General features: G+C 41.4%; 1 protein-coding gene across 5 annotated transcripts in view; it reads left to right on the forward strand.

Annotated features, from left to right (window-relative positions):
* The window catches only part of scn8aa (sodium channel, voltage gated, type VIII, alpha subunit a), a 63,104-nt gene that overhangs the window by 27,263 nt on the left and 23,542 nt on the right, over positions 1-12,299 (forward strand). For all 5 annotated transcript variants that reach the window (XM_012870570.3, XM_012870573.3, XM_012870568.3 and 2 more), the window contains exons 13-20: positions 1,834-1,969; positions 2,215-2,453; positions 3,815-3,988; positions 4,100-4,456; positions 4,547-5,020; positions 7,311-7,428; positions 8,104-8,258; positions 10,531-10,704. In XM_012870570.3, coding sequence (XP_012726024.2) covers positions 1,834-1,969; positions 2,215-2,453; positions 3,815-3,988; positions 4,100-4,456; positions 4,547-5,020; positions 7,311-7,428; positions 8,104-8,258; positions 10,531-10,704 — 1,827 coding nt within the window. The remainder of the gene's footprint in view (positions 1-1,833; positions 1,970-2,214; positions 2,454-3,814; positions 3,989-4,099; positions 4,457-4,546; positions 5,021-7,310; positions 7,429-8,103; positions 8,259-10,530; positions 10,705-12,299) is intronic.

Below are 12,299 nucleotides of genomic sequence, written 5' to 3' on the forward strand. Positions count from 1 at the left end.
GGGGAGGAGACATCAGGAAGGACTGATCAGCCAATCAGAGGCAGACCTTGGTCACTATAACACATGTCATGTTAGGCAGCCAATCATAAATCAAATAACTATTATTTTTCTAAACAGTTTCTGTAGACTAGAGATAGATTGTCGTACAGCTGCCAAAATACTGTCTCATTACAGGGGTAGCTTTTACATTCAAAGCTGCTAACATGTTATTATTCCAATAAAGAACAAAGCAGATTCACAATTAACACATCAATTAATATCTAAAGTTACGATTAACCATCAATTTAGCTGGGTAAATCTATTCATACAACAAATTTTTATGAGCATCACCACTGTCAAGTTTAAAAGAAAACGGCTGATAGACCTCAGGAAAAGCAGTACATGAAATGTTCAGTCTGCAGTGTTTGTGTACACTATAATTGGTTCTTTTTTAGCCTTTTTTGTCTGAATGATTTGTAAGTCAGAGATAATAAGCTTCATAAAACAACCTTTTCTCTGTAAATGGTCAGGCATTGAAATAACAATGAGTGAAAAAACAGGTGAATTCCAAAAATCCTAAAGAAAAATCTTTAGAATGCATAGAGATATGGATGACCATTTAAAAAGCAGTTTACAAAACAGTCAGACTCCTTGGAAACCGTGCATTTAGAGAGATCTCTCAAGATTTTAGCATTATTATCAAATCTTACTGAACAGATATTGACCAGTTACTTTCATCACTAAAACTGACACATAAATGAAATCCTGGTTGAGGAAAAAAAAAACGGTTTTATGCATAATAAGTGATGCATTTCTTTTTTAACACTCAGTTTTTGTTGGCAAAAACTAACTAATGATGTGTTAACGTGCTTGAGTCTGTTGATGTGTTCCTCCAGGCATCCAGGTCCTCTGCTATGTGTGGATAGATCTACAGTAAGAGGCGGAGGACATAGGGGACTAGCACTGTAGAGCCAAAGACATTTTTATCTGCTTCCCTAATTCCCCTATACTATACCAAGCAGATATGAAAGTAACACATAGACACACACACACACACACCATCCTCTTAGGCCTTCACATACTACCTAAACAAAACAAAGGAGGGCTGCTGTTCTTGTCTGTCTTTACCTTTCTCTGTTTTCCAAACTCTCCCTGGTCAACAGTAGTAAATTAGTTTCACCTTCCTCTAGTTAGCATGGTAGAAATAAGTGCTAAATTAGAGCAAGCATGTGGTAGAAAAGTAGAGAAATGGTTATGTTATCCATAGCTCTCCTCTCCTTCTCTTTGACTTGGAGCATGCTCATGCATGACAATTGGATGGATCTGAACTACCTGCCTTCATATTATCTCTTGACTTGATGGTTGCAATATAAGTTGTATGATTCAAAGTAAGAAGATAACTGAGCATTTATTTGCAAATGACATAGAAATGGCCAGAATTGGGGGACACTTAAACAAGAAAAACCATAACTGATTATATTGCAATGGCAGCAAAGCCTCCATTATTGCATGACATTACTGATAATGCATTCATGCAGAAGCAGTTCTCCCTGCACAGTATCTCTCAACCCATTAATTATCCAATCTGGACGAGCAATCGCATTCAAACACAATTAGGTCAAGTAGCTCTGGCCCACTGCTCCCACTTTGGCTGAGACCTGCATGAATTTACAGCATATGCAGATATAAAAAGTCAAACAGGCCCCTTCCCCATAAACGCCCAAAATTCTGATCCCCGACTTCGTTAACCTACCAATGCTGTGTTGCACTTCCCTCCGCCGGCCACCGGTGGTGACGTGGGATGGGGTTCATGTCGTCTCCATGGGTGCTTGATTCTTCCTCTCCTCCTGACAGCCCACTACTGAGGTTGAGGTGAAGAAGAAGCTGTCGGGCTCCCTGATGGTGTCTGTGGACCAGCTCAATACCTCCTTTGGGCGGAAAGAGCGGGCCAACAGTGTCATGAGCGTCATTACCAACACATTAGCGGAGGGTACTGCCACTTTTAACCCAGCTATTTTACCTGCTCTTTCTCATTCTTCTTTAACTAGGGCTGCACTCATTGGTTGACTAGTTTTGACATGAATTTCCTGCTTATCTGCTTTGCAAATCCAACAGTACCAGATACATACAGTGCATACAATTTTTTTACATCATATTATACCATTGCATGCATGCAGTATGCTCTCGCATGTCATTATGTTTGGTTTTGATCTGTGATCCGCGCTATGTCTTCAGAACTGGAGGAGTCTCAGCGCAAGTGTCCACCATGCTGGTATAAGTTTTCTAACACATTCCTGATCTGGGAATGCTGCCCATTGTGGATTAAGATCAAGGAGATTGTAAACTTGATAGTCATGGATCCCTTCGTGGACCTGGCCATCACTATCTGTATCGTCCTCAACACCCTCTTCATGGCCATGGAGCACTACCCAATGACGACCGACTTTGAGGACATGCTGTCTGTAGGCAATCTGGTGAGTGCTGTCTTTCCTTTTCTCTCTCTCTCTGTTATCTGATTCCCTCACGAGGAATCTTTGCAACTTCTGCTCAGCAGCCCAGAGATTGGTGTTATTTTTGGACTATAATTGGCAGCAGCTTTCATTGTCTATCTAGAGTTAAAAGAGAGAAGAGGGGAGAACAAAAAAACAAAAAAAAAACAATGTCAAACTGGGCACAGTTTCCCTGGATTCTTCAATTCTTGCACATACGTGCACACGCTCGTTCCCAGCTCTCGTTGTTTATCTGTTGTGTTTGTCTTTGATTACAAGGAGCTGCTGTTTTCTGCGGTGGGAACAGCCTGTCTTTCTGCTGGTTAGCTGGCTAGTGGGAGGCATGTATTAATATTTCATGAAACCTGATCGATGAGCTGCATCAAAATGGTGCCTCAATCATAACTCACATTATTCCTGCTCACTGTTGGCTGTTTTTGGGACTAAATGTGGCAGCATGATGTGTGTTTACATACAGCTACCTCCTCACCTTTAGTCTCCTGGTAAAAAGCCTTGGAATAAGTTGCTGTTTCACTGCTGTAGCATAATCTCACACTGGAAAAAAGGGAAAAATCCAGCTTTTAAAAATCTACTCTTCCTGTACAAGAACAGCTTTTTGGCCGGTCCTCTTTTCACAATCTCTCTACATCACCCAGAGTCTTGGGTCCTTTCTTATGGTCCCTTCTCTCCAGCTTGGAGCACAGGTTTTCTGAATGATCTTCGGCAACGAAAGGTCGGTTTTATCTCATTCCTGTGTTCATTTAACAATATGTTTGCATCATTAGGGTGCCACAGGACCCAAAAATGCTTTATGTCCAGGCAATTCAAAGATATCCTGATGCCATGCACTCTAACAGCATTCTGATGTCCTTTGGAAGAGAAACATAGCATCATGGATCCTCCACCATACTTAACAGCGTGCATGAGGTGGATGAGTGTTTCATACCAAAAAACTCTTTCTTTGGAAGCAAGATTATAAAACCTGAAAATGTTTTTTCAATGTATATAACGACACTCAGGCAGGCCCTGGGCGGCTCATTTGGTAGAGCTGGCGCACCATGTGAAGAGGCTATAGTCCTCCAGGGGTGTGTCGTGAGTTGGACTCTCGATCTCAGGCCATTTGCTGCGATTCTGCCCCTTCTTTCACCATCCTCTTTCCTGTCAACTTACTGTTATATGAAGGCCTCCAGTGCCAAAAAGCAATAATAAAAATAAAGAAAAATTAAAGCGAATCGAATGACAAAGCTTTTCTGTGCAAACCTGAGATCACTACCACTTTTCTTTCCTGTAAAGCACTCTGCTGAGCCTTATTTGTTTGTCCAAATCATATTTCCCCTACCTTGTAGGTGTTCACAGGGATCTTTGCAGGGGAGATGCTTTTCAAGCTTGTGGCTATGGATCCGTACTACTATTTCCAGGAGGCCTGGAACTGTTTTGATGGATTCATCGTGACGCTGAGTTTAGTGGAGCTGGCTCTGGCTGATGTTGAAGGCCTCTCTGTGCTGCGGTCATTCCGATTGGTGAATACTTATTTAACCGCCATAGCTAAAAAATCCTCAAAACAGAACGGGATACTTAAATGTGATTACTAATTCCCATCTTTACTTCTCTTTCCACCCGTCTCTCTTCAGCTGAGGGTGTTTAAGCTGGCCAAGTCCTGGCCGACGCTCAACATGCTGATCAAGATCATTGGTAACTCAGTGGGAGCCCTGGGAAACCTGACTCTGGTGCTGGCCATCATCGTCTTCATCTTTGCCGTGGTGGGCATGCAGCTGTTTGGAAAGAGCTACAAAGACTGTGTGTGTAAGATTGCTCCTGACTGTACGCTGCCTCGCTGGCACATGAATGATTTCTTCCACTCGTTCCTGATCGTCTTCCGGGTGCTGTGTGGCGAGTGGATTGAGACCATGTGGGACTGCATGGAGGTGGCGGGGCAGGGAATGTGCCTCATTGTGTTCATGATGGTCATGGTCATCGGTAACCTGGTGGTGAGTGTCCACTTTGGCCGGCGCTTATCATGCGGTAATATCCTGAAGGGTTGGTGTTCACTCATTAACTTGATCCTTATGTGTTTCAAGGTGTTGAATCTGTTCCTTGCCTTGCTGCTGAGCTCGTTCAGCGCCGACAACTTGGCTGCAACAGATGACGACGGCGAGCCTAACAACCTCCAAATTTCCGTCATGCGCATTAAGAAGGGAATTGCGTGGATAAAGGCCAAGATGCGCATACTTGTGGCAAGTCTGGTGCGGAAGCCTCCCATGGAGGACGAGCAGAAGCCTCTGGAGGACATGTGTGACACCAAGGTGAACTACATTGGCAATCACACAGGGGTCGACATCAAGCGGGACCTGGATTACGCCAAGAACGGAAATGGGACCACCAGCGGCATCGGCAGCAGCGTGGGCAAGTACATGATTGATGAGGACCACATGTCGTTCATCCACAACCCCAATCTGACGGTCTGCGTGCCCATCGCTGTTGGAGAGTCCGACTTTGAGAACCTCAACACAGAAGATTTCAGCAGCGAGTCAGACATAGAGAACAGCAAAGAGGTCAGTGACTTACCAGAGTATTCAGCAACACACAGCAGTTCATGGAAATGAAGGCTGTTGCAAAAGTAATCTTAAACTTTGCAACATTTTGTCACGCCACAACCACAAACTTTAATGAATTTATTGGAATTTTACATGATAGACAAACACAAAGAAGTGCATGATTGTGAAGTAGAAGGAAAATGATAAGCGGCTTTCAATTTCAAATTTTTACTGTGCATTGATAATGAGTTGTCTTTACTCTGACAGCCTTGAATAATATCCAGGACAGCCAGTTGTGGTCAGAAGTCAGCTGATTAGTAAATACAACCTGTGTTAAATCTCAGTATAAATCCAGCTGATCAGTTTCTCCGCTCCAATAAAAGATCTGAAGAAATTGACCTTACCTAACCCTTTGAGCGTGGTGTGTTAGGCCAGGGACACAACTATTCTAACAGGTAGAGGATGCTGGTCCTCAGGAACTGGAGTTTGAAACCCCTAACCTAAATGGTCGGCCAAAAGGTGATAATCCATCAGAGAAGCCACATAGAAGGCTGTGCTCTGCAGAAGCTGCAGAGATCCACACTTCAGGTGGGAGAATATGTTGACAGGACAGCTATTAGTTACACACTCTACATATCTGGTCTATATGGAAGAATAGCAAGAAGAAAGACAGTCTTGAGAGAAAACACCAAGACATCATGTAAGGGCAACATGTGGAGCAAGATGCTCTGGTCAGATCCACACTCTATACCCAATTTGCAAACGTGGTGATGTCTTTAGCAGGGACAGGGAATCTGGTCTGAGCTGGCAGGACGAGCTCAGACCAGGAGGAGTCAAACACGGGGGAATTATCTAGACTTGAGACCAGATCGGCAATGGAATGACTGAAAGCTAGAGTCAGCAATTTTTCCGGACGTTTCCCCAAGTCCCTTTTTGAATGACCGTCTTACCTTGCTCTTTCACTCTTCAGGGGGATCGCATGAATAAAATCTCCCAAATTCACTCTGGTCTTATTTCTTTCTACTAAGGCCTTCCTCTTCTTCTCATAAACTTGAAAACAGTTCGCTTCTTGCGACTTTCAGCCATGTTCAAAGTATACAGTGAGTGCAGCGGAGCTACAAAGAATGGCTAACATAGAAGCTAACAGCTAAGCTAACAGCATACATAAACACTACAATTGCGCATGGGCAGTCAGCAAGCGGAAACTAGGAAGGAACGAGCACGAACACTGGGGTTATGTGAGAGCATCAGAATTATTGGACAGAGGGGGGTGTGGGCAGAACCAAAACTCTGACCAATCTGCCATTCGGACCGAACGGTGGGGATTGGCCAGAGTTTTTACAGGTCTGCAGCTCCCAGAGTTAGATTTCTTTTAACCTCCTTTTTCTGAATACATGATGTATTGACTACTGCCATGGAAGGACTATTTCACCCAATATAACAAAAATTGTTTCTGAACAGAATTACCAACTATATGTTTAAGCTCAAGGGATGTTTATGTGCAAGAATGGCCTAGTTAAAGTCCTGACCTACATCCAATTGAGAATCTATACCAAGATTTAAAAAAAAAAATGCAGTTCACAGACACTCTGAATCCAATCTGACAGAGCTTGAGCTATTTTGCAAAGAAGAATGCACAAATGGGTCAAACACATATACAAACAACACGTTTAAGATTTGTGTCTGTAAAAATTGTGAAAACCATGTACGCATTTTTCCACCTCATAATTATCTTCAACTTTATGTTCGTCCATCACATGAAATTTCAATCAAATGCATAGAAATTTGTTGTTGCAACATGAAAAAAGTTCAAGGCACTTCAATGATACTTGTGTTGCTTTTTTTTTAATAATCCTGCTTCTCTGCACTGGGAAATCATTTCACTCTGGACAGTAAATGGATGGGTGTGGGAAGCTACTCTGCACTGTTGAGACTCTAATGTAACTCCATTACTCTGCAACAACATTTTGTGGGACTGAATCAAGCGGGCCGCATGGAAGAATAGATGCCCGCTAACACATGTCTCCTGATAAAATGCACTTAAAAAACTTTTAGAGCAAATTATCTGTAATTTGATATTGGACTTCATGCGAATAACATCTGATGTTCTGGATTGTTGTAAAGTGGATGCCAAAAAAAGCTTTGAGCTGTCTTTTATTTTATTTAAATACTTAGCAAATGCAGCTTTCTGCAAAAGCATCCTGAACTGTTTCTGCATTAGAGTAATGTTCCTCTGACTCTGTCAGAATGTGCATTGTTTGTTGGCATCTTTGCTCATGTGCGAGCTCACACATCTGCTCTCCTGCAGCTGGACGAGACCAGCTCTTCAGAGGGCAGCACCATCGACATCAAGCCGGACGTAGAAGAGGTGGTTGTGGTGGAGACGGTGGAGGAATACATGGAACCAGAGGCATGCTGGACAGATGGTGAGGCCGCTGTTTCCCCTGCACTCATTACCTCCCCTCTACACCAGCCACCCTCTTGGCTAGAGGAAAAATAGAGGATTTCAGTATCAGTCCTCACTCATGCATGGACACTGCTTATCATTCTGTCCATCCATCTGATGCATAACTGCACAAGCTTACAGAACTTCCTCCATTAAAGAAAAATTGTATTTCCTTTAACATTAAGTTGCTTTAGAAAAGTAACAATGCAACCTTAGGAATCTACTTTAATTGTGGATATCCTTAAAAGTTTCTTGTCCATGCTAAATGAGGAAAATATCAAATATTTGTAAAAATGCACCTCCAAAATAGATCATTATAAAAACAATGTTGTCAAAGAATGCTTGTCCAGAAAAGTAGAATGGGATAAAAAGATATGGGATATTTAATGTAATTTTATTTTAAATAGATTTACATATAGCTTTCAAAATTGTCAGCTGTTTTCACTATTAGGATATTTATTGGTCCCAATAAAGGCTCAGTTAATCTCATGCAATATTCAAAGCAGCATTCAAACTGGAAACAACTAGCAGGTATAAAATATGCATTCATTTAGACCCTGACTCCTATTTTTAGACTCAGATCAAAGCCAGAACAGGATTTTGCATTTAATATTTTTTCTCCACTCTTTTCCTCTGTTTCCCTGCGCATCCTCAGGCTGCGTGGCCAAATATAAATGCTGCGACGTTGACATCACAATGGGCTGGGGGAAGAACTGGTGGTTCCTGAGGAAAACTTGCTACCTGATTGTGGAGCACAACTGGTTTGAGACCCTCATCATCTTCATGATCCTCCTCAGTAGTGGTGCCCTGGTAAGGATTAGAGGAACAACTTTTTTTTGTTTTATTTCAACCAGCAAAAATATCGGATTGAATTGAATTTTAATTGAATTGCTTTATTGTCTCCCGTGGGGGAAATTACGTTTCAGAGAACGACATACATGGGAGACAGGTTCACTGAAGCCTTGCTGCCTTTTCCAAGGCGCTGCCTTTTCCAGAGTATAGTATCTCATGTTGTCTTTTAGGGGGAGCAGTAGGAGAAAGCAGGTTAAAAAAAAACTCATTACAGAGCGTCTTGTTTGCATAACATCCAGGAGAGTTTGAGATAACCAGCCTCCAATGCCAGCATCGGGCAGCCGAATTCAATAACAAGGTGATTGGTTTGTCTCAGGCTGACTGTGAAATTTCTATCAGCCTTCAAGTCTTTGCTGGTCCTTTTAATGTGACTCCCAAAGAGCCGAATATGTTGGTCTTTGGCCTTAAAACGAGTTAAAACTTTCACCATTGAGTTTAGACCACGGCCGGCGTGCGATGCTATTCCAGGATCGCATCCAGCTTGCAGTTTTGCTCACAAAGTATTTAAGTCTGGGTGATCAGGGCTCGATTTAAACCCTCACACACACCTGGCAGCCTCACCAAGGCCAGAACTGCCACGCGATCTTCCGAGTTTGCTGATATACCAGGTAACGGGCAGCTCTAATAAGCAGAAATTCTGTTATCATGAATCCAATTATGTACACATCTTCCACATCCTTGGTGGACAAGATGGACAGAATGTATCCAGCTGCATATGTCCCCTCGGGACAGCTGGGCTCCCCCAAGCCTGGTCTTCTTGTAGAAAAATATGATCAATTGTGTTGTGTGACCATATCACCAGAAAGAAGGTTTGCAATTTGGATGATTTGCAGAAAAAGTCTCTGAGAGAGTTAAGGAGCATACAGACAAGAGAGCACAAGCAGGAGAGGTTCGGTGAGGAGAGGTGCAGAGAAGAACCGAGAGCCGGAAGAGAAAAAAAATCAAAATATTTACTAATTCAATTTAACTTAAATCAAAGGAAAATCTGTCTTCAACCCGATAATCAAGTAATGTACCAGTCAAAGGTTAAACATTCTAAATGTAAACGATGTTTAAAATATATCCCTCTAGCCTTCATGCCGTGATTGTTTAAGAACTGCTTGGATTTTAATAATTTAATGCAAAGACAAAAGAACGTTATCAACTTCTTATTGTTAGCAATTAGCCTGATTAGCAATTCTAGCTAACATCTGTCTATGTCTGTCTCTTAGAGACTGCAGACCCTTATCTTAATGCTTGCCAAAAGACCATCAATGTTTCCAAATCTAGCAAGCTCCTCAACAAACAGGCTGGAAGGTCAAAACGATAAAACAGAGCATTTTTGTTGGGATATATTCAGGAATATATATTCTGAAGTCCGCTCAGGGTCAATTTGCGTCCCAAGGCGGGCACAAGTTGACACCCTGTGACAACGGCTCCTTTTTTGTACCTGAAAATGTTGGGTAAAGAAAGACCAAAGCAGCAAAACAACGAATTGTTGAAAGAGGAAATCCAGTTAGATTTAGTCCTTGCTTGTAGCTGTCTTACTAAACAGCCCACATACCTCCACAAAAAATGTATTCTTTTTTTCAACAATTCCCTACAGCTTCTGGGCCTCCCCTGGCTTTATTTAAATGCCTCGCTGATTGTGAGAGTAGTTAACTTTGATCACAACTTCCACACCGAAGAGTGTCATAGTTTAGGTTTGGTACGTTCACTAATTGGGGGAAAAAAAAGTTAATTTTTGAGTTTCTGACTGTCTGGTAACAGATCAGGACACATCAAGGTGAAAATTGTTCAGTTTTGATTACCAGCCAATTTCATAGTCCATTATTTTACATCATATATAATAAAGGAAAACAAATGTTTGACTCCAGCGTTTCTGTGGTGGTAGAATGGATTGACAGGTCAATCAGTAGTGCTGACAGCTTGGTTGGTGGAGGGCCTTTAGTGCTCATGATTAATGGATGTCCCATGTATTAATGTATCTATTTCTCAATAGGCACTCAAGCTCAAGCAACTAAACATGCTGCCAAAATGAATTCTATAAATTATTACCTAAGGGGTTAGTTGAAATATATGTCTTGCAGAAGAGATTTTTTTACCCTCCTCTTAATTATAAATTGCTTGTGATCAAATGCCTCGGCGACTGTAGTGCTGTGTGGAATTTCATCAGGAACATCGTAATTCATCGTAATACGTCTGCTGCTGTCATGGCCGTGTCCGACTTAGGTTTTCTGCTTCTCTGCAGGCCTTCGAGGATGTGTACATTGAGCAGAGGAAGACGATTCGGATAATTTTGGAGTACGCGGACAGGGTTTTCACCTACATCTTCATCCTGGAGATGTTGCTGAAGTGGGTGGCCTATGGTTTTGTCAAGTATTTCACCAACGCTTGGTGCTGGCTGGACTTCTTCATTGTGGATGTAAGTCAAATTTTTCTTTTTTTTAATCTGTGTAAAACAATTACATAATTACTTGCTGAATCACACCCTGGTCCAACAACAGCAACACACTGCTAGACTCCCACAGACTTTAAATGAGCAGAGCTAATGCTTATCTGCAGTTTTGAGATAACAGCTTAGAACTATTTGGTTATTTTATAATACTGTGTTTAAAAATCTAATTAAATGCATTATATAGCATTTGATTTTCGCCGTTCTACGTTTGTGTTGACCCTTTTGTTGTGTAATGGGTGTGGTTGTGTATAAAAAGGTCAAGATATTTAAGAAATATCTTTTTTGTGGTTTGCACGAGGTGAGAGGATGTGCTGCGCTTGGCATAAAAATTCTGCTATTAGAGCAATGTTTTACAAGGCTTTAAGTCACACACCTCTTTCGCCTTTTACAAATCCTTCCAAGCAACACTGAGGGAATCACTCTGAGATGCTTGAATATGTATACCACACAGTGTAGTACCTGTTCATTTAGCAAGAGTCTCTTCAACCAGATTTTTGCTCAGTTTAACGTTCACAGAAAACCTTGTGCTACACAACCTTGAAAAGAAGCAAATTTTTAAACAATATTTTTCTTGCTTTGATTAGATACAGTAAAAAACAGGAAATCAGTTTATATAAAATACTCGTGTTACTTTCTTTATGAAGAACAAAGATAAACAGACAAGATAAAAATGTAGTTTGTAGCTGTTTTTTCAACTTGTTCTTAGTTAATACAGTTTTTATTGGTTGCTTTGACACAGCAGTCAACTCAAAATCCACATTTTTCAAAACCTTTAACGCAGAGGCCTAAACAGTGGCACCAATGGTCAAAATTAAACATTTTGTTTGCAAAAGGCTCCAACTCTGCCAAAACATTTAACATATGATCCAAAAGCACATTTTGCCCTCAAACAACACAACTTGCACACAAATGTTTGAGCCCTTCCAATCATTCGTTACACATGGGGCAACAAAATACAAAACACCACACTCAGTGTGAATCAGTGCAGCATTGCTGGTTCATTTTAGCCAAAGAATGTACGCAGCTTACATGTCAGTGTCATTTGTAATCAAATTTGCCTTTTTGCAAAAAATGGATCCAGAAGCAAATATGTTGTGATGCAAATTTTATTGATTCTTCATTCTTTTTTTCCAGATAAACAAATGAAATATTCCAAAAAAGAAAGATTCCAACAGAAAATACTAGGGCTGTTTGTTCCTTCTAGTCCATTCTGTCCTGACGAATAGGCCACATGGCCTCATCTACATCACACTCACTATTTTCCCTTGTGATGCACCTAGGGAAAAATCTTCTTGCATGCCTAATCCATCCTTGACATGCCTCTGCATCTACATCTTGTGCAGCAGCAGTCATTGCATTGAGCAAGGGCGTCTGCTCATAGGGGCGGTGATCATATACTTTCCATCGCCATGCACTGAAGAATTCCTCTATAGGAATAGATAGAGATGTATATACTGTATAGCAGCAATACCTGCTCTCCTGTAGAAAAACTCTTACCATGGATGCAACCTTGTTTCTATTGAAAAAAGTTTGGACTCTTTGTCCCGCCCCTCTAAGTGAAA

This window comes from Fundulus heteroclitus, chromosome 1, assembly GCF_011125445.2.
Source record: "Fundulus heteroclitus isolate FHET01 chromosome 1, MU-UCD_Fhet_4.1, whole genome shotgun sequence".
Lineage (NCBI taxonomy): Eukaryota > Metazoa > Chordata > Actinopteri > Cyprinodontiformes > Fundulidae > Fundulus > Fundulus heteroclitus.